The sequence below is a fragment of the Chiroxiphia lanceolata genome, chromosome 4 (genome assembly GCF_009829145.1).
Source record: "Chiroxiphia lanceolata isolate bChiLan1 chromosome 4, bChiLan1.pri, whole genome shotgun sequence".
Lineage (NCBI taxonomy): Eukaryota > Metazoa > Chordata > Aves > Passeriformes > Pipridae > Chiroxiphia > Chiroxiphia lanceolata.
In genome coordinates this window covers 50,369,085-50,395,306 of record NC_045640.1, presented here as the reverse complement: position 1 = coordinate 50,395,306, position 26,222 = coordinate 50,369,085, and the positions used below count along the sequence as shown (strand labels likewise).

The 26,222-nt window shown below is 42.9% G+C and overlaps 2 protein-coding genes across 5 annotated transcripts in view; one reads left to right on the top strand and one right to left on the bottom strand.

The window, feature by feature from the left end:
* PPA2 (inorganic pyrophosphatase 2) overlaps positions 1–9,101 on the bottom strand; it is a 34,988-nt gene extending 25,887 nt beyond the window's left edge. For 2 of the 4 annotated variants that reach the window (XM_032686601.1, XM_032686600.1), the window contains exons 1-3: positions 8,945–9,060; positions 7,132–7,196; positions 5,442–5,486 (exon numbers count right to left, since the gene is read on the bottom strand). In XM_032686601.1, the coding sequence (XP_032542492.1) occupies positions 5,442–5,486; positions 7,132–7,196; positions 8,945–9,008 (174 nt within the window). In that variant the 5' untranslated portion in view covers positions 9,009–9,060. Of the gene's footprint in view, positions 1–5,441; positions 5,487–7,131; positions 7,197–8,944 lie in introns of all 4 variants that reach the window. The other 2 variants (XM_032686598.1, XM_032686599.1) reach the window with 2 other exon arrangements.
* A 10,151-nt stretch (positions 9,102–19,252) lies between these two features.
* The window catches only part of ARHGEF38 (Rho guanine nucleotide exchange factor 38), a 36,791-nt gene continuing 29,821 nt past the window's right edge, over positions 19,253–26,222 (top strand). The window contains exon 1 of the mRNA XM_032686119.1: positions 19,253–19,439. Within this exon, the coding sequence (XP_032542010.1) occupies positions 19,253–19,439 (187 nt within the window). The remainder of the gene's footprint in view (positions 19,440–26,222) is intronic.

Genomic DNA, 26,222 nt, shown 5'->3' with positions numbered 1-26,222 from the left:
TTCAACCCAGGGTATTACGCAGCTTTTTTGACTTTGAGTCAATATGAACACGAGACAGACATTTGTACTTTTGTTCTATTATACCTTGAAGAGGTGATGGGGGCCGGGGGGGTGTGGAATCTATTTGCTCAACACAGAGAAGTCAAAAGTGCATTTCCTAATTCCTAAAACTGAATAAGCAAATCAGCAGAAAATGACAACAGTAGGAACAACCAGCATGTCTAAATGATGCCCTTTATTTCCTAAGAACTACACACTAAGTACATCACATGGGAACTCCCATAGGTTGTAACTGTTCGCTTTATCAGGGTGTTGTCTTTAACACTGCTTGGCAACTTACTGCATTCCATTTCAGCTGAACATCATTTTTTATGTATCGTGATATAGTTTTTGCTGAGACAAGCAAAAATGTCTCTCTATCATACAGACAACAGAAATGGGTTTTATTTTTTGGAATTAGAAAACCAGAGAAAGATAAAAAATACACAAAACTACTTCGGCACATTTGTACATCAAGTATCAAGAAAAAAAAGCAAAATACAGACTGCTGTATGCAGGTAAACTATTAGTCATCATTCTCTACTCCAAGACTGATAGCCAAAAATAACTGCTAGTTCTGGCTGTACAGATTCTTACAGAAGATAGCTCATTTTGATCAGAGTTTGTCATTAGAAATCTGAATATCAGAAGAGAAAAAAAATAAAAATACCTTTCTGACACTATTTTTACAATCTGCCTTTCTGGAAAGCCCTATATCCATCTCAAAAACAATTCTTCCTTACCTAACTTTCCCTTTGTTGTTCAACTATTTCCTTTCCCAGTCATTCCAAGTTCCTTAGCTCGTGCAGTTGAGGAAAGGGTTTTGAATAAGCATGATTTTGCTCAAGGGTTGCAACCCTTAATGCTGAACTTTGAAGGTTCAGCTAATTTGAAGCAGAAGTGGAGCAACCTCTGTAGAGCGAGGAAAGTGATGAGGTAAAGAGACGAACAGAAACTCAGTACAATTTCATAAAATGACAAACATCACCACTTTTTAAGACCTGATCGTGATTCACCATCACCTTGCATGACAAGAAGAAAAGATATGCTAAAGCTGACAATTATTTTAGTAGTTTTTATAGAAAAGTACTTAAAAAAATCTGAAAGCACTAGAGGCAGCTGGTCACTCTTTGTCACAGTGAAGTTCTGAGCTCAGAAGAAAGAGAGAAGAAAAGGCAGCTATCATTTCCTTTTATTTTCTGTCTGCTAATTTGTAATCTTGCAGGGATTCTCATCAACCATCAACTGAACACGGCAGCATCCACCTGAGGACTAATGAGAATGAAAGTGATGAGCTGCAATCCAGCAGCAGTGTGAACAAAGGATGATGTTTGAAAGAAAGAAAAAAAAAAGGAAAACAAGAAGGAAAATATGGACTGTCATTAAATATACCCAGAAATAAATGGAGTGGGGTTTCTTTATAAAATGAGTACCCATGTTATAAGCATTCCCAGTGTAACACTTCCTGTAAGGTATCTGCCAATGAAAACAAGAAACCAGATGCCAGCAACATCTGGACACCAAATAGACTGTATCTAAATGAGAAGGCAGTGGAACTTTTCCAACATAAATTAACATGCCACAGAGTAAAAAAAGGAATGCAGTGCCCAGCATAAATGCAAAGTGCCTGCAGTCTCTTCATAGTGTACTTCTCTCATGTTAATACTGAAAAGGGAATCACAAACACTACATTTAGGTTTTTACACACAGGTATCTCACTGGTGTCAGGCATACTCTCTGATCACCCAGTTACAGGACACAGTCATCTGCAGAACTACAGTGTACAACCATGACATGAATAAAAATGAAACATTGGCTTTCTCAAGTTTAAGGAACCATTTATTTGAAGTTAAGTTTGATCAAATCACTGATGTAACTTTCTCAGTAAACCAACTCTACTCTGGGTAGATTTCAGCTGGACTGATGAGTGGAGACTACTTCTACTCTCAGTATTTGTCCCTCTACAAGAACACAAAGCAAGGCTGCAGCTAATGGACACATCCTCAGAAAAGAGCTGGGCAAGTTCAAGCATCAAAGTGAAAGATTCACTGATAATCTAAAATTCAGAATACAAATCTCTGACCACATAATGGATGCATTATAGCCCAAGTTACATGTATTGAAAAAAGGTCTAACATCAGCAAGAACTGTAACAGAGGCTGTAGTTAAAGCAGAATACAAAGTCAGTACAAAGTGTGCACCTGTTCTGCACAGAAAATGATGACAGCTTTTCCTTTCTTAAGAAACATACTGACTTTATCATAAGACAACTCTGACACCAGTTTTGAACACTGAAGCATAAAGTCCTCTATCAGATCATCTATTCAGACAGCATGACCACTCTGATAACCGTTTATATCTCACCTGACTAGTTAATTTATTAGAAATTTCTGCCTCACAGAAGCAACTCAGCTGAAGTTCACAAGGGCATTCCAGCACTGTGCAACCCACAGGATGCAACAAAACAAAAGCTATCTTGTTTCTTTCTTTCTACTTTTTTTCAGATGCTCTTGTGTCTGCAAGTTAGAGAACTATAATCTCTACAAGCTTGGACAGATTCCTTACCAGGACCTACACCTGAAATAAAACTTTGTATTCAAGAACACCTGGGTCCTCTGAATGATGTGACATGTGAATACTTTACCAAGGATATACAATGACAAGCAGATTAGAAACGCTTTCACTACAGCAGGAAAGCAACACGTCACATTAGTCTTGAAAAGAAAACGATGACCTCTTCAAACCTTCTTCCTGCCAGACATGGAAGACCATATTCAACAATCAGGCTCTGACAGTTTTGACTGTAACCACAGTGGAAACATCCGCTCTTCCAGACAGAGATGTGAAACTTTTGAAACCTTTCACAGAGATTTACTTGGGCAGGAATGGATTCCAAGTGCTTGCAATGCTTAAGGCAATGCAGGAGTTCAGACTGCAAACTGCTAATAATTTTGAGACCGGAGCTGAATATGATTTCTTTCAGCATAGTTTCTCCCTCAAAATAACTTCTCTCTAGTCTTCAAATGGTCAAAAATCATCTGCGAAAGCAAAAAGTCAGTTATCAGCAGTGTCTTCAAAGCTAAATTTAACTGAGATTTGGGAAGATCTAAAATGTTACGTGAAATGGTTGCATTATTGAAAACAGCTCCTACAGAAACAGCACGTTTCCCTTAGAACTACAAACAGACTGCAAAATAGTGAGTTGTAGGATGTGCATTCCCCTACCCCATGACTGCTGAAAGCTGAAACTCCTCTATTTTGAGACTTTCTTTTCTGGCATCAGGAACACCTAGGCCAATTTAAAGTAGATTAGATAGACTGAAGAGACTCTTGCAGAATTATCTTCAGTTTCCACAGCTAGACTGCCATCTGATGAACAGCAGCTCAGCATAATTTAACACACACTCTTAAGAGAGTTTGCCCTTGTCCAGAGTAACAAATTACTGTCACCCTAAAAGCACAAGTTTTAAAGATGTCAGTGTGTTTCCAGGTTAAGAACAAGTATCACCTTTGAATTCTGGTCAAATTCAGTGCAAGGATCAACTGAACACCAGGTATCAATAGCAACCTTTGCATCCCTAGACAAGAGGAAGGAGTACAGTGCTTCAAAGGTCTTCTGAAATCAGTACATGACAATCAATTCCTGATTTTCCTGTTATACCCTGATTAAGCTACACTTTCCCTGCATACACACACACAAGGATGCATTTCTCACCAGGACAAGGCAAAGAGAGCTGCTGAAGAGTCCAGTGTAGAAGAAACTGCTTTCCTGAACACAAAGATTTCTGTTTTCTCTCTCTTCCCCAACTCCCAAAGATCATGATGAAAAAGGGTTTTCTAAATGATTTGTGTTCTTGCATCTCACCATCTAAGTAAAGAGCAAGAACGTTTGGGAAGCCTGTAGTCTGTGCATTTGCTTACTTGCATCAGAAACCCACTAAGATTGAAATGTACATTTGCCTTTGCTCATTTTCTGTAGCTCTATTAAATCACAGTCCAGAGCTCTCTAACGGGAAGAATTATGTGAAGCAGCTCTGGATGCTACACTGTCCCAGAAAGCAAGAGCTGCTCATCCTCACTGGCATTTTCCAGCCACCTCTCCCCAGACTACAAGAAACATGGTTTTCAACAAGCTAACATGCTTCTCACTGCACAGACAAATGCAGTTTTGAACATTTTTAGATGCTGCATAAAACATATTTGCACCTGGCAGGTATTGTCACAGTATTTATAAGCAAGGAAGAAACAGAATACTTGACTTGCAGCAAGAGCGGTAAATAAAAACTGATGTTGCAAGACAATGATTTTTCAAAAAAGTCAACTGGCACATACTCTTTGTCCTGAATAATTCCTCTTTCAGACATGATTCTACACCCACTAGACTGTACTTAAATGGGCATCAAGCTACAGGAAATCTAAAATGCATTACTTAGGTATTGTAGCTTGAATGAATGACAGAGCAAAGGGAGAGGAAATACACAGGGCAGGATTGTGTGGGGACTGTTGCACAGCAGAAGAACCAGTGTACCACACACTAGTTGCAAAACTATGAGAACCCAGACAGTTAGAGCAGTTCTTTCACATCGGATGGGCAGTTACAGTTTTGCAATATGACTGGCCGAACAGATATGAGGAGATAAAGCTTGGGACACACACCTACCCACACATATACATACACCATGGCCTTAAAACATAGTTTGGTTCATTTTTTTTTCTTTCACATTCTTCTACTAACTTTTAGATGAGCCTGTGTCAGCCAAAGCAGAGCAAAAAGTGTTACGTTTTGGAAAAGACACTTGCATAAACAAATCTTGTTTCACAGAAAAAGCTTGAGCAGATCTTCCATGTTTTTTGGGCTTCTGTTAGGCTTAAATTCAGTGCTGGACAATGCTGAACTATTAGCAGATGTGATTTTTCTCCCTTTGGGCTTCCCAGATGAGTATAGAAAACAACATATCCTCAGTTTTGAGAGGCAGATACTTAGTATAATTTCTGCCCTAACATACTTAGGACTTTTGAAGTTCTGTATATATAACAAAGATTATCCCAGAGCATAATGAATATTTCATTAACGGAGGTTTAACTGCAAATGTTTCTGAATGCAGTAGTAAAAAAGATCTACACATCTACACTGTACTAGTCACAACAAACCTTTGAAACAGTGGTATAAGTGTTTGCCTTTGAGAACATCTTGATGAATAAAAGAATTCTGACGTTTCCGGTCCATTCAAAGAGGAGAATATTAAATCCCTCTAAGCCTTTTCCTCCTAAAAGACTTGCATTTGAAGACATGTCAACTTTATTCACTGAGAGCAAGTTCACTTTGCAGAATAGTGAACTGGTGTTGGAAAGGAAATAGATGACATAGTTAAAAAAAACCCCAACCCAAAACTTAGCAGTACCTCAGATCCAGTAGTCTTTGCCCTCTTTGCAGGAATTTCTTTATCCTATAGGGAAAGAGTGAAGTAAAAAAGTGTATCAAGAACATCAGAGAGGAATACCGTATTCACATAACTATAGACAACAGTAGTTTGCAATGCAATTGAAACACCCCTTTTTGAGCATAAAGGCCTAAACTATAACTTTTAAAAGTACTCAGTTCTGTTTCATTGTGACATTTTAACCTTCAAGATGTTAACAGAAGAAGATAAAAAATGTACATGGATACATCAACCGTCTCCCAACTACTAAGAAATTTAAGCAGCAATTTAGGCCTGTCCTCAACTGATTAAAAACACAGTCATCCTTCTCTACAGTCGAAGAAGAAAAAAAAAAATCCCAAATAAACAAAACAAGTATGGAAAATAAGGCTGGAGTTATCCATCATGAAGTCCACAAAGCTTAGACCACAGGGTGGAAAGCCTGTAACATACAACTCTTTAAGTCCTCCTCTGACAAAGAAGGCAAAACTAAGGGAGAGCTTCACAATGACTCCCCTTCTTGCCACCCCCCACCCTGCCCCGCCCAGGCTCTCTGTCAGATGGAATGCTATTTTCCTGCTCACATACCAAAATGAAAGTCTCTCCACATTGATCAGATACTGCTGTACTCTAATTTAATCTACTGAAAAATTACAGACTATAGCCTGCTCCTACAAACTCTAAACTCTACATACATGAACAGCAAGGCCAACAGAGAACATGTGATGAAAATGCCCATTAATTTTCCAGCACTAGCACCCACTGAACAGGGCATCTTATAATGACACTCTGAATGACTTACCTCTTCCATTGACTAGCACTTGGGTCTCCTGATCAAAAAAGGTTTCATTCATATTTTAAATCTCTCGGTTTTAATAATTCACAAGATTGGCTCATCAGTTCAGAAGTCTCCATCTGAACACGTTAAAACTACTGACCTTTCACACCATTCATATCATCCATAGAGACTCGGCAACAGATCAAGAAAACAGCTAAAACCCTCCCAACCTGTTTGTGTAACAACCACACCATGATAAGCAAACCTAAACCTAAACTGAAGACTGGCAGTTCTCCCACCAGTGACAGACAAAACAGGTGTTTCATTATTGCTATAACGAAGCCCCAGGGAGGGTGGCTAACAAGACGTGAAAGTGCTCAGCTGCACCTCACGCACTGCCATTCTCCAAAGGTGTGATTACCACTTCTCTCTTGGGCATTAGCGGTGCCTTACAATTATAACACTCCTTCTGGGAATTAAAGACGTACACCGTAAGTTGTGCAAGCATGTGCTGTACATATACTACAAAGAAATGTACACTTTTAATTGTAGATGTAGGAAACCACCCATTTAAAAAGAGTAGCAACAGAAAATTAATTCAAGCACACATAAACACAAACCTAAACACAGAGAATAATCACAAGGTACAGTGAGGGTTCCTCCTGCCCTCAGTCACTTGAGGGCTTAGAGAGACACCTAGGCTTGCCTACACAGCAGTCATTATGTTTCATTGTAAGTTACTGAAGTCGGCAGAGAAAATTTGGTGGAGTTATTGTGCCTTTATTACATAAGGAATCAGCCTGGGTTAGACTGGTCCTTTCCGGCACGATACATCCCTCCACTGATTATCCAAAAATCTTGAAATTAATTGTGTTTCAAGGCATAAATACATACCTCTTTAGATGCAGCAAACAGTGGAATGTCATGAAATGGGGAAATATATTTACCATCTGCATTCTCTGAAAGAGAGAACAAAGAAGCAGCATCGCAAACCTAAAGATGTGCCATATGATGTTGGTGTTGCTAAATATCATGCAACACAGAAATGTATATATGCTACGATTATGCATCAGTTAAACTTTTTCCGAAGTTCAATTTCAAGTACTAAAAATTAACCTACATGCAGGACAAGGAATTTGATTGTTTTGATAAGGATTCACTAGAATCAATTTTATTGCTTTAGTATTCAACACTATGCTCCTCTTCTGACTACCTGGCAATACAAGCTATGTAAAGACGAAAAGATCCTTTCATTCTCTTTTCTTCTCACTGGCCATACACAACCATTAACAGAGAAAAAAAAACAAACAAAGGAACTTCATGTCCATCAGCAATAAATGAATTAATCTGGGTTTCTAGCAATGTCTCTAGAACAGTGTGATTTCACTGTATTTCTAATAAACCGGGTTTCAGGACCACAAAGAGAAAATCCTCCGACATAGCAGGCCAAAGTTTGATCAGAAGAGTGAGGGATAGGACAATTGCTCAGGCCCTAGATGTGAAATACCACAGAAACTGACATTAATTTAAACGGGGCCCAATCCGCACTTCAGCCTGGCTCCCACCCGAGAAAGAAACAAAATTCATTGGAGAGGATGCTTAAGTTTTTCCAACTACTCCACTGAATTTTTTTCAACATACTAAAAGCCCAAGTACCACGTCAAAACAGTGCAAACACTAACTCAAACCTCAAGGAATTTCTCCTCTGCTAGCACCTCTATTCACAGTAAAGGGAAAAGCAGACAAGGAACGTCACTTAGCTTTGGACTTAACTTTGACCACCTCAGCAAAGAGAAGTGAATGGAGTTGATTTGCAACTCCTGGAAGCCTCCCAGATCCTTCCCCCAAACAAAACAAAGTTTAGTGCTAGGCTGTTTATTCCCACTAAAGAAAGTGACTTTCCTAGAGGAGCTCGTGGGCTGGCAGCCCCAGGGACTGAGCACAAGGGAGCTCTGGCAGGACGCTGCCAACCGGGTACGCGACGCCTCCGCTTCTCCCACACCAGCGGACGTCAGAATTGACTGCTTATAGGTCAATGGACCAAAAACGTACAAAACCACTGCTAGAGATTTGGCACCCAGATAGACAACACTGTTTCAAAAACCACTGCCAGAGAACTGGCACACAAGCAGACAACATCGTTACGAAAATGGGTAATACTGAACACGGCACACCCTCAGCTCTCAGCGGGCCTTGAGAAGCCTCCTGGAGCACTGCCCGTGTCTTCGCCGTGCCACTGGCTGGCCCCCCCTCGAGGCCGGAGCCCCGCGTTTTGGATGCCAGCCTCCCGTCTCAGTGACGTGTATGGAGGGAGGGGGGGGTACCCTGGTCACAAGGGACAGGCTGCGCCGTCACACCGCAGAGGCTCCCATGGCTGCCCCCAGGGTACCACAGCCTCCCGTACCCAGGCTCCCACAACACGGAGGCGCTTCACCCCCGGCGCCCTTCGTCCTCCGGGGCTGGGGAAGGGCACGGCAGAGCCGGGGCTGAGCAGGCCCAGCATCCCCTCCAAAAGCCGGGATCCGCCCCCACACTCTAGAAAACACTGCTCCCTCCCTGCAGCAAAGGGGGGGAGGCTCAGGGGCGACGCTTCACCGAGCCCGATGAGCCTCCGCGGGAGCGGGGACCCGCCGCCGCCTCTCCCCCTCCGTGCGCCCCGCGGGACGGGGAAGGAAGGGGTTTACGGAGCCCGGGAGCTGCTACTTACTAAAGTAGAGGCGGTAATCGGGCGAGTTGGGCCGGCCTCGCTGCTCCGTGCTGTAGCGGGCCATGGCGCCCAGGCGCCCCCACCCCCGCGCCACCAGCAGCAGCCGCGACAGCCCCCGCGGCGCCCGCATGATGGCGGCGGCCGCCCTCCCCTTCCTGCGGCCGCCGTGGCTGCGCCGGCCCCTGCCCCGCCTGCCCCCGCCGGCACGGAGGCCGCGGGGCCGCCGGGGACGGGGGGAGCACCTCTGGCGGAGGGGGAGGCTGTGGGGTACCCGGCCTCAACGGAGAGCTCCATCGAGTTGAAAATAATAATAATAATAATAATAATAATAATAATAATAATAAAACCCCAACCCCTACTTGAGGTTGCAGGTGACTCCCAGCGGGAGCCAGGAAAGCCTGGGCAGGGTCGTACCCCAGCTGTGCCCAGGCTGAGGTGTTCTCAGGCCACCAGCACTGCTACATGGAAGGGGTTGCCAAGAAGATGGAGCCAGGCTCTTCTCCGTGGTGCCAAGCAATGGGACATGAGGCAACGGGCAGAAACTGTTGCACAGGAAGCTCTACCTGAATATGGGGAAGAACTTCTTTACTGTATGGGTGACCGAGCACTGGAACAGGCTGCCCAGAGAGGCTGTGGAGTCTTTCTCACTGAAGATATTCAAGAACTGTCTGGGTGTAATTCTGTGCAATGTGCAGGGAAGTTGGAGCAGATGACCCACTTCCAAACACTGATTCTGTGATTCTGTGTAAAGTGCGGATGCAAAATTAGGGGTGATGTTAGTAGGGTTGCTATCCCTACCTGAGGCCCATGGCAGTGTGAGGACCCTACCATGCTGCTCCCTAGTTTGTTTGTTTGTTCTTGGCACATGGTTTTATGTCACTCAAGCCGGTCTGTCTGCACTGCTTATGGCTGGGCTATTTGCATGGGTTGCCAATGGCAGGTGAATTTTTATGTTGAATGGTGCTGATACTTAAATTAGATTCTCATCTGTATTCATGTTGTGCTGGTTTTAAAGCTTAATACCTCTACATATGATCTGATTCCTTTGAATTCCCTTTTCATTGATCCTTGAGGGCAATTTCAAATTAATTTCCTCTGTCGATAAGAGTGATAGTTCTTGGAGTAGTGCTCCTTATTTGTGGATCTTTCAAAAATTCCTGAAAAGGGGCAGATACCACTATTTGCATTTCATCGACGGAGAAAATGAGACAACAACTTTTGTTGTATCATCACTTAAATCCGAAGCCAATTATCTTGTGTATTCACCGTTAAAGGTGGTCAATATTAGCTTTGAATTTTAGCTGTTTCAATTTGAATTATCTTGAAAGATTTCTGCAGGGTAACTCCATGTTACCCTCATTATTTTATACAGTATTTTAAATGTTACTGGGAATTATTAATTTGCAGCAGAAAGCCTTAGTCCAATCAGATTTAAACAGCATATAACTACTTCTTCCCATTATTTCTTCCCTCTACTACTTTGGTAGATCAGGAAAGAGTCAGGATTGTATATTCAGCATGTGCAGAAAGGACAAAGAATTATTTTACACTGGAGCAGAATGATGGCCTCAGTCACTGTTCCCCCATGTACTACATTGAAATATGTTAGTTGCTGCTCTGGATCTTTAGGGAATCTGTATTCTAGTATGTAGATTTTTCCATTACAAGAAGGCTCTGGGGAAAAAAAAAAAAGCTGTGGTCTTCTCTGATTTGTGCCACTGCTTGCTGTATTTATGACAATAGACTTGTCTCCATGCTATTTTGCAGGCCCATTGCCCACTTCTGCAGAAGCTGCAAAATAGTAGTTCATGTTCCACTAGAGGAGTTGGCATCTTTCTTCACTGAGTTCATCAAATGCAAGGTTATCAGGCTAATCCCCTCCATTTGACATGTAGGGATGAAATTTTTCATAGAATCATAGAATGGCCTGGGTGAAAGGGACCTTAAAGACCATCTAGTTCCACCCCCCTTGTCATGGACAGGGACATCTTTCACCAGACCAGGTTGCTTAGAGCTCCGTCCAACCTGGCCTTGAACACTTCCAGGGATGGAGCATCCACAACTTCTCAATTCCAGTGTCTCACCACCCCCACAGTAAAGAATTTCTTCCTAATATTTTCCTAATCTAAACCTACTCTCTTTCAGTTTGAAGCCATTCCCCCTTCTCCCTTGTCCTGTCACTGCATGGGCTTATAAAAAGCCCCTTTCCATTTTTCTTGTAGGCTCCCTTCAGGTAATAGAAGGTCTCTGAAGTTACTGATATTGTAAGTTTATCAAGAGGGCAAATAATCTGCTTTTCATATGGAATAGTTAAAAAAGAGAAAACCTGGATTTTTTTTTTTCTATTAAAATAAAATCTATTATTACGTGCTTTCTTTGAGTTGACCTGCTGCTGAAATGGGCAAGGTTAAAAGGAAACATGCCACAGGCCTAGCCTTCCACCTCTGCTTAGTTCTGAGGAATCTGGATTTCATTTATGGAACGTCAGAACCTTTGAAAATCACTTACTGAGCACGCACACAGTACTTTTACACTTGCAAAGCTAGCAGTTGGGTGCAAGGTTATTGTAGTCGGAGTCCAATACATATTTATTTCCCTATACAAGCTTGAAAGTGAAATACGTTGCAGTGGCCAGAAGTCCCTGTAAGATGCACAAAGTCTGAGCACAGAGTTCTCCATTGCTTTGTGTTGTGAACATGGTCTTACCTAAAGCTCTCTCATCTGTAATGGGAAATGGGCTGTGAAGCACTTCATTTTTAATTTATAAAATATAAACAAGTTTCTGTGCAGGTACTGTTTAGATGCATAGATTGATGCCATCATGTTACCTAGCAAGGGTAGATGATACAGCAGAAAACCACACAGAAACCTTATTAATGCTGCCAGAGCAGAGAACATGACATTTTAGGACTCTGATGTATCCAAAATTACCCTACTACTGAAGAAATAATAATGATTTAAATAGGTTTAACTGTATTTTTCAGTATCATGCATTGTATTACACAGAATATGGCAGAAGTATGCACACAACTCCTCAAGTCATATTTGGGTAAGACAGCTTCCTGATTAGAATAATATTACCTAACATCCTTGAATCTTTGAAACAGATCAATGTTTTTGTTCCAGTATTTACCTTAAGCAAATTGTCCAGAATTACCAAGTCTTTTACTACCAAGGGATTTTTTCACATTCATTCCCAAGCATTTTACATCCAGATCCTTGTAGTATGATTCCAATTGGGCCAGCAGTAGGCATTTATAGGACTAATCCCATTTGTTGACCTTGAAACAGCTCCCACTGACAAACAATAAAAATATTGCTATTTATTTCAATGGAATTAGAACAAGATCCTTAAGACTTAAGTAGGACTTACATGGTACTTAGGTTTTATGCTTGCCCTCTGCACAGGGGTGAATCTCATTCCAGCAAAACGCCACTGGAGTATAGCAAAAACTCAGCAACAATATAATCATCTAAGCCTGAAGGACATGCTTTCTTTAAAAGTTTGTACTCTGCAGTGTACATTTACATTTATTTTAGATAAATTTTTATATACATACCTATATATTTTAAAATTAAGGGTTTTGCCCATGAAAATGCTGTACAAATTAAATACAGAAAACATTGTATTATAATTTAAAGACACCCATCCTCCTGAATGAAAATAATTTTCATCTCTTCAGCTAATAAGGCTTTGAAGAATTTCGTTAGTACCACTATGTGCTATTTCAGTGCATTCACTCTTGACTGGTGATCACATCATTATCGTTAAATTTTGCTGTAATAGAACTTCTATCTCCATGGCTTATAAGACCATTAATCTGAAGGAATCAATTCCTGCCAGCCTTCTGTTGTGCTGCTCTGTGTGTGCAAGAGGCCAGCAGGACGATAGCCATCCTCCCTGTCCAGCCACCTCTGTGGAACAGGTCGCTGTTTGCACTTGCTTGCCAGTGTTTCCTTGTTCAGCCATCACCATCTCACCAAGGTGCCGATGGATCAGCTCGTACCAGTGCTCCCTAGATCAGACCAAGACAAGCAAGGCCAGCTGAGGCAGCTTAGAGACATCAGGCTAAGTTAGTCAGGCTGCTTTACAGCCAAAGCAAGTTAAGGAGCATGAACAACTCCTCCTGCAGATCTGTGCACTGACAGTCTGCAGCAGGAGGAGGAGGATGAGTTGTGGGAGTCAGTAACCTCTTTCACTGGCACAGCTGGATCTGGGAGAGGACATCTAGAGAGGATGTCTACGCGCAGCCTACTCACACACGTATTTGCATTTTGCTCACGGATGAATACCTGATGGCAACAAAACACTACATCATCTTGCTAAGAGGAATAATCTTCTATTTCAGTAACTAGAATTAGGTTTGTCAAGTTATGTTACTTTCTCTCTCAATGTGAATAAAAACACAGATTCCTATCCCAAAGAAACTAAGTACCCTGGGTCAGACTGCGAACCCTTTTTTTTTTCTAGGGGTGAATTCACTTCAGCAACCCAATTGCTTTAAAGAGACTGATGCTCTGTATTTATGCGAAATTTGGATTTACATTACCATGTGTAGGAAGACGTCAAGTTTACATCCTGGATTTTTTCTGAATAAATTGTTTATCTGAGATGTTTGTTTATTTTTTAACCATGCTTTTTGTTTAGGCTCCCTGTAATGTATGTTAGGATTCACTTGCCAGACTTAGCTTCTCTGGACCTCTGCCTAGGAAGCAATTTGGCTATCCTGAGGCCAAGACACCATAGTTGAGTCACATTTTTTAGGCTATGCCAGTTTTTTTCCTGTTAGACATCTGTATTAAGTTCATTTTAAGCTCTGTGAACCAAGGATTTTCAGCCTACCTTAACTCTCATCAAAACTTGTTTGTGAGTAAAAACTAAAACTTATTTTTTTAAGACTCTTATCTTCGATACCCAAGGCAGCTTCCCCACCACAAAACAGAAATCACAAAATAGTATCTTTTCCTGTTCATTCTTTCATTGATTCTTTCACATAAGTGCACAAACACAAATAAAGAGAGGGGAAAAAAGGCTCCAGTTCATGATATAAAAATACTGTCTGGAAATATGAAGTTTTATTGTGAAGCTGCAAATCTATAATCATTCAAAATAGGGACTTAAAAGGAAAATCTTGCCTGTTGTTCGTAATAGTTTTTTGGCTCCATTCCCATCTTGATTTGTAAATTGCCAGACGTAAGGTTCTCAAAGATTCCTAGAGAAAATATTTCACCTTTGGTAATTTCTACGCCCCCCTATTTTACATTGAAACATAACAATAACAAAGATTCATCTTCCTGTTCTTTTACCTGTGCCTCACTCGGTTGCTTGTCTTTCCTTATTAGCTTTGATATCACAGTGCCATCTACTTGATCAACAGAGTCAGTTTATTTTCCTTAGAAAATAACTACGCAACTGTAACTCTGAAGAAATCAAAGGGCTGCTCAGTTTCCTAGCAAGTTCCTTCTCCTTCTCACCTCCTAGCCCTTTCAAAGCAGCACTGCCCTTAGATGTCCGCCTTTGGGAGCTGGCCCAGCTCCGAGACTGTTTCACAGACCTACACAAAGCCCAGCTGGATAGTGACAGATCCACAGGCACTGCAAGGACAATGCAAGCCCTGCCGACCCTTCTCTCAGCATCCCTTCTCCTCTCTGGCAGGTGTTTTGATTTGAGAGACGGGTCCCGCTCTATAGGCAGAAAACGTGTCAGCCTTTTGTATGTGTAAACTGGAGCAGAGGCTTTGTTTGGAGTAAAAAAGCATCACAGCAGTTGGAGAAGATGGATTGCATAGCTTGAAAGGTTGAGCCATCCCTTCTTAGAAATATCAGCAGCCTAGCCTGAGCCCCGGCAGGCATGTACCTTATGAATTTTTCCTACAAATATTTAGACAAGAAATACTGTAGACGGGGCTAAAAGAAATTATCGCTGTGCACTTACTTCTAAAGACCTGTTTCTCTACAGGAATCACCAGTCTGGCAAGATCAACAGTAAGAGTGAAGGTGAGACTGCCACACTAAATAACTTTTCACCTACAAGACAGGCTTTTTTCTCTTTTTGTACTGTTGAAAGGTGTTTGAAGTGTTTTTTTTCTATGTATATTTCAAAGTAATTTTGATTCATTCATTGTGAAAAATCAGTGTGTAGACTCCAGTTTTACCTGTCCTTAAGCCTTCTCTTTTTATTGCTTTTATCCCCACCTGTCACACTCTCTTATCTTACCGGTATGGTTGCAAGCAGGTAGGGTGTACGTACCAGCAACTTTCCAGTGCTCAAAGTCCTCGGTGGGCCTTACGCATGATTGTTCTTATCAAAGCCTAAACGTTTTGTCCCTCAGAAGACATCTTTGCTATGACTCGTGCAGAGTGACAAGAGATACAGGCTTGCTTTTATAGGCACTTTGGCTTCTCTGTATGGAGGCAGGCAGCTGTAGAGACATCTGCGTTCTTTGCTGTTGAGCTCCATCTGTGAGGAGGGTAGGACAGCTTTCTGCAACAGTACCATGGTACCTTTCTGCTTCTCCACTGCCTGTTAAATGTTATCTCTTTACCTGAGCAATACTGGTACTGGCTGGTGAATTCACCCTGCAGCTGCAGATTGAGGCTGTCTTTTCACTTGATGGCTGTGCTGGCCATTGCAGTGAACAAACTTGAAAATGCCAGTCCTGTCCTATTACCACAGGACTCCAGCAGTGGTCTGTGCCTCCCCTCTAAGGGAACAGGCACAATAGTCAACCCACACCAGCAGTTTTCATGTATCCTTGGGGATACTAAGTTATAAAGAAATCTTTTGTAACAGCTGTGAGGCATTACAAGAAAACAAATAATTGTTTGCTTACTTAATGGCCATCAGTCTTGATGGCGCTCCTGGTTCATTTATAGCTCAGGACTGAGATAAAGGTTAGCACTACTGTGCAACAATAAGCTCTTGTATGTGCCTAATACAGTTGCTTGGGAACGCAATGCCAATATTTTCTGTGTTGACACCAGCACCTGTTCTGTCTCCTAAGCAGGGTGGCTTCCATGCAAATAACTCCTATGTGAGTGCTCGCATCAACTGGATTCCAGGTTGCTTTGTAGAATTAAATGAGCGCAACATAGAGTGGTTAAAGAGATTTTCACATTAATTGTAAAATGAGCATTTTGTCCACACAGATGTCAAATATTCCTTCTTGTCTTATGGATTACTGACTTTGATACTGCTTGCCCATCAGTTGTCACTGGGACCAGAAGAGAGCGGGAATAACTTGAAATTGAGAGAGGGTTGTTAATACTATTGTGCATGGCAGCTATGGCAGCTGAAGTCAAGTATTTCACATGCAGTTCTTACTGTGCTTTCTGTGGCATGTTGTTATAGCCCAAATAAAGTTTGGTAAACACTAATAAGAGTTTATAGGGGTACCTTACTCAAATGCACATCTGATTGTTTTTACATATTTCTCCTGCTGACCGCACAGGCACAATCCACTAGTGTAAAAGAATGATGGGATTTAATGTGAAGATGGATAAGTCATGTCTCAAACCTCCCTCTGTCCAGAGGGGATAGGGAAGCCACTGGTCCTGAATGTGCCCCCTTCATTTGGAATATTACAGAAGACATGCTATTTTCAGCCTTTTCCATGCTGAGTGGCACAGAGGAGGTATTTTGAATTTTGCAGAAAGTACTTATGTACGTTTCTAAATTGTTTTGTAAGCCTGCTCTGGGCTCCTGGCTGCCTCTGAAATAATGCTGCTCTCTGAAGCCAGGTAAACCATTGCAAGTACAACAGCAGCAGCAAACTACAGCTGGTTTTCCCCATAATAATTGCCTTGCTGAATGAACACACACCTTTTCACACCTTGTGACTGAGCTGAGGAGGAAGAGGAAGACCACTTTTGCATGTGGGTAGGTTGCTGTCGTAATAAACACCTGAGCAAACTTTACTATATCCTATCTTGGCTGTAGCACTGCATATTGTGGCAGAGCCTACAAAGGCAAGACTTTAATAAAGTTTGTTTTTCCACCTCCACCCGGCCAAAATACATTCCTCAGTTCTCCCCCAAACCATCTCAATTTAAATAAATATGATGAAATCTCATGTAAATGATGGGACCTGTGTCTTCCGAAATGTATGACACTGTAAAATCCTGGTAGGGGAAGATACTTTCTCTGGGTGACTCTGGTTTAAGCAACCATTAGTCCTACCCACAGCTGCTCAGATCCCTGCGTCATCCCCTGCCTCAAGCTGCCACAACTTCTTTCGTAGCTGGGTGATGAACTAATCAGGAGCACAGATCCAGATGGAAAATAGCCCCAGGAAAAGGGGTGAGGGAGGGAGTTTTCTGCCAGATCAGTTCCTCCATCTCGTCTCAAGTTGGTGTGTTTACACCCTGCAGCAAGAATGGGAACAAAATCATCTGGGGAAGAGGGGCAATCAGGGTGGTGACTGTTTAAACCAGTTTTACCACCCTCAATGAATGCCAAGCCATTGCTTCAAAAAAAGCTCCTCCCTAAGTCCCAGCATAAGGAAATGGGGTGGTTGATTTTCCTCAACTCACATCTTAATCTACGTACTACTTGTTGCTGGGGCTTTGATGCTTGTCAGAAGTGTGTCACCAGCCTGTCCCTGCCTGCGCCTCTCCCTGCTGTCACCACTGCGCTGCCTTTCAAGGAACTTTTGTGGTCTGACTTGCAGAATAAAGAGTTTCTTAGAAAATATCAGAGAGGAGGCAAGACGTAACACATGAATTGCCTATGTAATATGTGACTTCTCTGTGTGAGCACAAAGTCTTCCAAGTATTTCCCTCACATTTTATTCCTCTGCCAGATTGTGTTTGGGCTGGACACTTTGTGCAGCACTGGCATGGTGCTGCAATTTGACGTAGTAAATTGCTTAACAGTTTCATAACCTTTTCCTTTCACTGCTGGGTAGAAATGAAGGTCTTTGATCAGGAGGTTGCATCACAGGACCAGCTTTGTAAAGAAAAATAAAAGTTGGAAACGAGGTTACACTACTACGTTTCATTGCCACTTGTTTTTTACTAGACACTCCTTCAGGGACGCAGTGTGGCAGTGCTAAAGCCATAAGCTCTGCCAGCATCTGTCAGAGGGACATTAGTTTGTCCCCTGGCAGATGCTGTGGCAATGACTGTGTGTGAGACTGACAACGATTAGGTTGCACCACGGGGCTCCCACCAGGCGTTTCCTGTGGCAGCGAGGGCCACAGGGTTGGGTATCACAGCAGCAGCAGTGATTGCTACTGATGGCTGTTGGGGCTCTTTCCAGGATAAGTCCAGTCCAAGCTTAGATGCCAGCAACTCCTGCTGTTTTGACATGAGCTTGATTAGACCAGCACTACAGAGGATCACTAGACAGTACGTGTGTGCCAGAGGCCATTGCTAACAGACAGGATAATAAGATCTCTTCCAGGGTCTGATCCAGAGGTATGACAAGGAAGTGTTTTGGTGTCCAGTTCCTCAGCCATCAGAGCACAGTGGTTTGTTACAGCAACCTTCACAGGTCCGTGGCAGGCATTGCCTTGGCTCTGCCCTCTCTGTGCGTAGTGTAAAGCAGGACAAAACCTGGTTTGAGACAAGTGTCAGCTCCACACTGCTTGCCACCTTCCAGAGGGGCTTTTGTCTCCCTCTCAGCCCTTCTCTTCATTAGCCTGAGGGATTGGTCTCCTTTCAAACCTGTAGATCCGGAGTTTCCAGCCCAAAAGCTACACCTCTCAGTGGGATTGAGGGACTGGCAGATGCAACTCAATTTGGGGGCCTGACCAGGCTGCCGGTTGGGCATTAACCCAGGGGAAGGAGGAGTGAGGGTGAAGGTGGTGACTGACCTCCCCTTCCCATTTGCCTTGCCTCTGCTTCCCAATGCCCCTGCAGTGCACAGAGGGAAGGGGTCCGGTGAAAGCATGGCAGTGCTCTGTTGCACTCGGGCATCTCTCAGCTAGAAAGCCAGGAGGATGCAATTCCCTCTTCGGGGTGCGGGCACCCACGGCCCTGCGGCAGGGCGAGGAGGGTGCCCTGAAGCAGGAAAGGATCCATGAATGGCTGCGGTTTGGGGCTGGCCCTGAAAGCGGCCCCGCCAGGCGTGCTTGAACACAAGGCAGGTGAATGCAAACGCTGCCTGGGGCGTCACCTTCCCGGGGGTGGAGCTGCTCCGGCACAGGTGGCAGGGCTGAGCCCGGGGCCCTGCGGAGCCTGGGGAGCCCTACTCCAAAACCAAGCCTAAAGCAACCAGCCTTCACCTGGGCGGTGAGTTCACCTCCCTGAAAATCAAGCTGTTGCCCACCCTGCCACCACCACCAAGCAAGGCTGTCCGCGGCGAGCATGGACTGTCCGGGGAAGGAAGGCGTGGGGGGAAGGAACAGGAATTTGGCCCTGCTGAAGAACAAGCTGTACATGGGGGAGAGGAGGAGGACAGAGCCCGTGGTGGAGAGCACCGCCACCGCCGGGGACCATGGCACCTTGAGGAGGAGTCAGTCCGACAGGACAGAGTACAGCCAGAAACTACAAGGTACTGAAACTACAAGCCTGTTTGGTGCTAGGGATGCTCTGAGCTGGGGTGGTATCTCAGTGCCCTCCAGGCTGCAGCCTGGAGATAAAGAAGGGAATGGTCATCTCTGCCCCCATGCACTCACAGTCGGAATAAGCAATGGCCTCTCTCACCTTTGCCCCTCACCTCCAGGGTGTGAAATATTTCCCCTAATTTTTCTAAATAGTGTTGTGTAGACAGGACACAAAATATAATCTAAGGTTTTGCTGAGTTCTGCAAAACGCATAGGCAACAAAGATCTTTGTTCATCACCAGGATGCATTTGCAGCACAAACTGTTATGTGAAAATAGGATTCCTCTGTCCTATCCGTCATTGGCTGTTGTACCAAGTGGATTTTGTGCCAAGTCATTAGAATCATCAAGGGCATTTTTTTTTCTCAGTTAAAAATATCAGGATTTATAATGTGTTTATCCGTTGCATAGTTTGTACAAGCCTGAACTAAGTATGTCCAAATACATGTTTGGATGGATATACTGATTCAAATTACACCATTATGGAGAGGGTTTCTTTTCAAATAACCAAATTGCATCTGGACTACAAATTGTAGTAAAGTATGCCAGTATTGGGCTTGTCAATCAAAAATTAAATGTGATGCCACAAATTGAGGAAAAACATGAAGAATGTGAATGGCTATTTCTGAGAGTGCTCTGGAACACGAACCGATGAATTCCTGTGGGTTTCCAGGGTCTTTTAACAACAGGGTCCCCTCACAAATGCAAGGTTTGAGTATTATTATGCTGTGTGTATTACTAATAGTCATATAACTATCTAGTGACAGTTACTCTTGCGACCATAATCCTTTATGGGGAAATAAAATAGAAAAATACTTGTATTGTGGTTTTGATGCACTTAATTAGGAAGTAGCATTGCTTCAGAAAGACAACAAAAGCAGAAAATAAAGTAATAAGCCTGAAAATAATAGGTTTTCTATGGGGGCTGCATATGCTGAGAACAATAGAGTGGTTCATCAATTATGCTGTTCCCTCCTCTTGATAGCTAATCAATGAGGAGATGAAAAATATTCAGCTAAGTCAGGCCTGTGCTTCAGGGATCTGGTGGAGGTGTTTCAGGGCACAGGCATGGATTGCTGTGGCTGAGCAGGCAAGTTCCTGGCAAACATCCTACCAAAACAGTTTGTAAGTCATGAATGGGGTTGTCCAGGTGAGGTCAAGGTTATCAGAGCAGTATCCAACAAAAAGTGTGAGATCTTTCTGTCTCATGATGGCTGTACTCATGCCATGAATGTCTCCTGTTTAAAATCTGAAGCAAAGGAGGTGGGGAAGCCTAGGAAGTCATGGCAGAATGTGAGGTTATGTTTATGGCAGCATTCCAAGGAGACGGTAAATCCAGCTTTACAGCTCCTGCCACCAGCTGAGACTGCCGCAGCCACATATTGCGAAGCACTGGTCCGGTATCGGCTCACTCCGCTTGCTTCTTTTTGTTCGAGAAAAACGATGATGGGTTAACAAGGTACCTGCAGGCTTTATATTGGATTAGAGGTTGCCTGTCCTCAGAGTGAAAATACAAAGGCAGTAGAAATTCCCATGAAGTATATTTACAGTTGCCATAGAAAGAAATGCAGCTGTGTGCCAAGGCCTGACCTGGATCAAATTTTCCTGAGCTAGATGTGCCTGAATCTGATAACGATCACGGATCCCGGACCTAATGTACTGCCTACCAATGCTGAAAATGTGCTATGATCCTACACCTTTATTTTCTTCGTTTTTCTCAGTAGCACTTGAATGCAAAGCAGCTCACTTGAGGGTGAGGGAAGTGGTTTTGTTGGCACAAAGCTTTTGAGTTTTCCATTCCTGTTAAGAAAACCCAGGTTCTGTTGGTGACAGGTAGTCTGTTGTGTATCACCAGGTCAGGACTTTCTGATCACCCATGAATGGTAAATACTTTGTAAAAACAAACAAACAAACAAATGGTAATTTGCACTTGCTTCCCATACAAATTGGGGGGAAAACTCAGTGTTTAGTTGCCTCTCCCTCCTATAGTCTCCTGTTAATATCTTCTCTAACACATAGTCTGCAGAGCTGAGGTTGGTATTAGCACAGATAAGGAGGTGTAAGAGAAAGAGATGCAACAGCAGCAAACTCTGCAGAAGGGAATCTTTTCTGAGTGGGACAGGTTTCCACGGCTAAAAGTCAGAGGCTTCAGGACCCTCACCTATGCTCGTGGCAGGCAGCCTTGGCAGAGCAGGAGAACCAAGGTGTCCTTACACATCCTAGTGCCTACTTCAGCATTGCAGTACGTTTGTGCAAGGTGAAGCATGGGCGAGACATCTCTCAAGGGCCCTTCCAGCCCTTTGTGCGCTTTAAAGGGTTCCCTGAGTAAGAACTAGGCTGTTGCCCCCTACAGCCATTTCCAGCAGCTCTGAAGTATATGTTCAAAGTACTGCTTAGTCTGTTGGAAACATAGGTCCCCAAATAAAAGCCTTTAAACCAAACCAAACCCAAACAAAAAGAAGAGAGCAAGAAGACAAGCATAAAAACTCCTGAGAATTCAGTTTCTGCCCTTGGATTTTACTGAAGTTTTGCTATTTTATGCAGAATCCAAAATATTTTCTATAAAGAATGAGAAAGAGAGCCTACTACCCAGATCTCCAGGGTAATCCAGGTGGTTTGCTCTGTCAGTCTACAAACACAAGTACAAAGGCGTCGTCAAAGGTGAAAACTTCTGCAAGTGTTTTTCACTTTAAAATTAAGGAATCATTAGAACACAAGAAAGCATTTTCATGGTTAATTACTATACTGGATACATCTATTCAATACCTTATCTGGTGTGAGTGGCTATGCAACACCTCCTGACTTTTCTCTTTTTAAAAAGGAAATAAGATGCAAAGTAACTATTATATTCTCAAGGAGCTTGGCAAGCATTAGTGCCTCTACTTCAGCTCATCCTGTGAGATAACCACATGCCTGCAGCCCCATTTTAGATAGAGGAAAATAAGGTGATTGCTATCAAATGTCAGGTTCATGATACAACCATGCAGGCATTTAGAACCCAGGTTGTAGTTGCAGTCTTAGGTGAGTCCAGGAATACCTTGATCGAGCCATATACATTTTTTTTCTTCCATTAGCTGGACAGAAGCATCAGTTTTCTGAAGAGGAAAGAATGGGGTTAAGGAAGATATATTTACTAGCATTTGTGGTGGATGCAGAAATAGTATTATAAGTGCTAAGACAGAGCTCCTGTGACATTTCTATGCATTGCTCTGCTCTGCATTCACTAGAAAATTCTGCACATTTGTATTTTCCAGAGGAATGAAGAACTAGCTGGTCTCCATAAGCAGTGGCACAAAGTGGTATTTAGCACCTCTATATTCAAATGTATTATCTATAGCTGTTTAGTTGGTAAGAGTTGTTCTCTTTTCCGCAGAGAAAATCCGTCAGCAGCAGCTTTAAAAGTAGCTATATTAATATTTATGTATTCTATTAATGTTGGGATCAGTCTTTGAATTAATCTAAATCTTCCAGTCTGTGAGTACCTATGTATTTTGGTAAAAGGGGTTTACTGGCACATAAATGTTTGCAAGATCAGGGCAGATTAACATACAATGTGTCATGGGGATAGATACTAATAAACAAAGAGGGCAGTCCACAAAAAGGAATTTAAAGCATAGTTCACTGTCTGTTAGGTTTTAGACAGATTGCTGGTTTTTGCTAATAATCATATGCCAAACTTGTGCTTGCTGTGGAAAATGAACAGTAGAAAATGGTGGGTTTCCTGAAAGAATCAATCACATTTACAGTGTTCAGTAAGACAATGCCTGCCTTGATAATACTCCTTGTCTTACAAATTATTACATATTAACTCCTTTATAACTGTAGCTGTGAATGGATCAACTGCCCTGGTAAATGATTTACACACATTTCATTTTAAAATGCATCAGTGACATACCAGTAATAGACAGTGATTCAAATCACACAGCTATCATAGTATACTGCCTCAGAGCTTGTATCTGAATCCAGAATGCCATGTGTTTTCTGTGTCTAATGTAGTTATGAGAAATAACCAACTCCAGAAATGAAGCAGAAACCTGCAAAATTATACAAATTCCTGAAAAGGTGCTATCCCTTGCTATACAAAAGCCCCGTCAGAGGCAACTCATCCCCCTTTGCTCCTTCTCGAGCAGGGCAACTTTCTCCATCCCATCCTCCTCCCTGCTTGCAGAGCTCACCACTCCTTCCTGCATGGGCTGCTCATGCACTCAGCTTCTGGTACCTCCCACTAGAAATAAAGATCCTCTGCGCCTCTTTTCAGTTCCTTATTTGCTTTGTGCTGTACTTACTGATTAATTTTCTATGGACTGCAATGTAGATAATGAAATATCCTATTTCACTGCAAAATATATGCATCCAATGATCTTTGGAGCAGCTGGTTTACTAAAGTACAGTAAGGAGTAAAAGTCCGGATTATTTCCTGAAGCGCAGGAGATGGTTCAATGAAAATACTCCCTTGTGCCCTGTGATGAGAAGTCACGATCTAACAAATACTTTTATTTTCTCCCATGCAAATTTGAGCTTGGAGAATCTTATTCTGCTAACTTGCTCTGCAATAAAGCTGGAGTTATTCCTTGAATTTATTGCAGTGGCGGTCAGGCTGGGAAATGAGCTCATCTTTTCAGAGCAGAATCCATTTTGTACCACTGTGTTTGCACAGCACTTAGCACAACCAAGCCATGCCCTGTGGCTCAGGACTCTTAGGAGCTACCACAGCATAACTGGTAACAGCAGCCCAGGTAAAGGAGTGAAGACTAGGACCCAAGGAGGTTTACAGATCCTCCTCTGAGCATATTAGCAAACGTTTTATTAATTGGGATAATTTGCATTGTGGGCCACACAGCTCACAGTTTGTACAGCTAATCAACCCCAAATCTTGAGGTATGTTTGTCCCAGGGGAAGAGGTTCAGATATAACCCTTCCTCAGTTCTTACTTTATTAATATACTAGCTCAGTGCTGCAGGAGTGGTATATTTATGCTGGTATATGACACACTGGAAAGGTTTATTTGTAAGTATTGGCACTAACAATGAGGGCATTCTTCTGTCACCTGATGATAAGCTTTCTTCCCTTCCACAGTGGTCACATGGGAGCTCTCTGTAGTCCTGTCAGCACACACATAATTAAAGCAGTCTGCTGTCAAAGAATTGAAGAAAGAACCTGCACATTGAATGTAAATATTTTCTGTACTTTATGGAACAGAAAAATGATCAAAGATCAAATGACCTAATTGCAAGGAAGTCTCTGATGCAGATTTTATAAGCAAACCTGTTGCCCAGGAATACAGGTGCAAGGTCATTCTGGTCCTGCAGTGCTTTCCTGCTGGGTTCAGAAAAGGGGCTTTTTGCATGTGTAGCTCACAGCCTGTACACAACAAACCTGTTTCTGAACAATGCTGCTGTTATACACCTCTCTGAGTCAGAAAAAAAAAAAAGAGGTTTTCCACAAACCTCTCTCAGTCCTTTCCTATTTCAATGCCCAACTTAGAGTTCAGCAGTCTAATTCACACCATGTTTGCACTGTAACAACTCCAGTGCGAAACTGTGAGGACAGCCCTTATGAAGTGATCCCTCACAAGGGGAGGGGCATCTGAAGTAAAACTCCTTTTTTGTTGGCTCATGTGATGCACTTCTCCTGCACACAGTGGGACACTTAATCCTTCCCCACTGCTTGTCCTATTTCAGGCTCCCTCACTTCCAAGGATCCCAATGTCCCTGTGGCCCGCAGCCTTCCCAGCATCTCCAGCAGAAGCAGGGATGTAGAGGGCAGAGCCGGAGAGACGGTGTGAGGAGGGAGAGGAAAGCTGCCACAGCAGCAGTCTCTAAACTTGGCTGCCTGCATCTCATTCCCAAATCCAGCTGATAAAAGCCGGTGTACATTCCTGTGTGTAATAGTTAGGTTATCTGAGGGTACAGGCTATCTGAGGACTTGCTTTCACAGAGGAATAATTTTATCCAGGGTGATACGAGCCTCATGTTTTACACGTGAAAACACAGTAGTGCTATAATTTGTTTGTTATACCTTGATAACTTGTACCTTCACCACTCCCTTGTGCCAGGTAAAATCCCCATATCTGTGCAGTGCAAGTGTGGCATCCTCCGAATGCTGCCTAAGGAATGGAAAGACCTGTTAGTCACTCCATTCACTGACATCACCATACTCATTCTTGTATTTTGTGCCAGTACCATCAGTTCCACATGGGAAGCATTCGATAGGGAGAAACCTGGGTTCCCTCCCCAAGGGTGGATGTAATACCAACCAGACCATCTAACCTGGAAGGATGGATAGAGGAGACCTCTAGAAGCTTCTCACTCTCTAGGCGTGGAAACCAGGGAAATTTGCTTGCATAGGTCTTGCAAACCTGCTATGGCTGTTCCTCCAGTCACTTGCTGTGAGTCTCCCAATACCTCCCCTGAGCCTAGAGAAGGGCTGCTGCGTTTGCACATTGCAAGCTCTGTTCCTCCATGCTCTCGCTGCATTGTGGCATGTCTCCATCTGGGGGATATCTTTAGACTTCACACTTGCAAGAAACTGCTTTTGTAAGACGTGTGGCTGCTTTGTCCATGTCATCACATAGTGAACCTCTTGTTGAGTGCAACTAAAGCCATGTACTTTGATGTGCAGCTGGAAAACCAAAGTCATCACCTTCCTCTCCAAAGCAAAGTCCTCCAGAAAGGTGACTCCTGCAGATAGCTGACATCACAAAGCAACAATTCAAACATTGCATTCTACTTT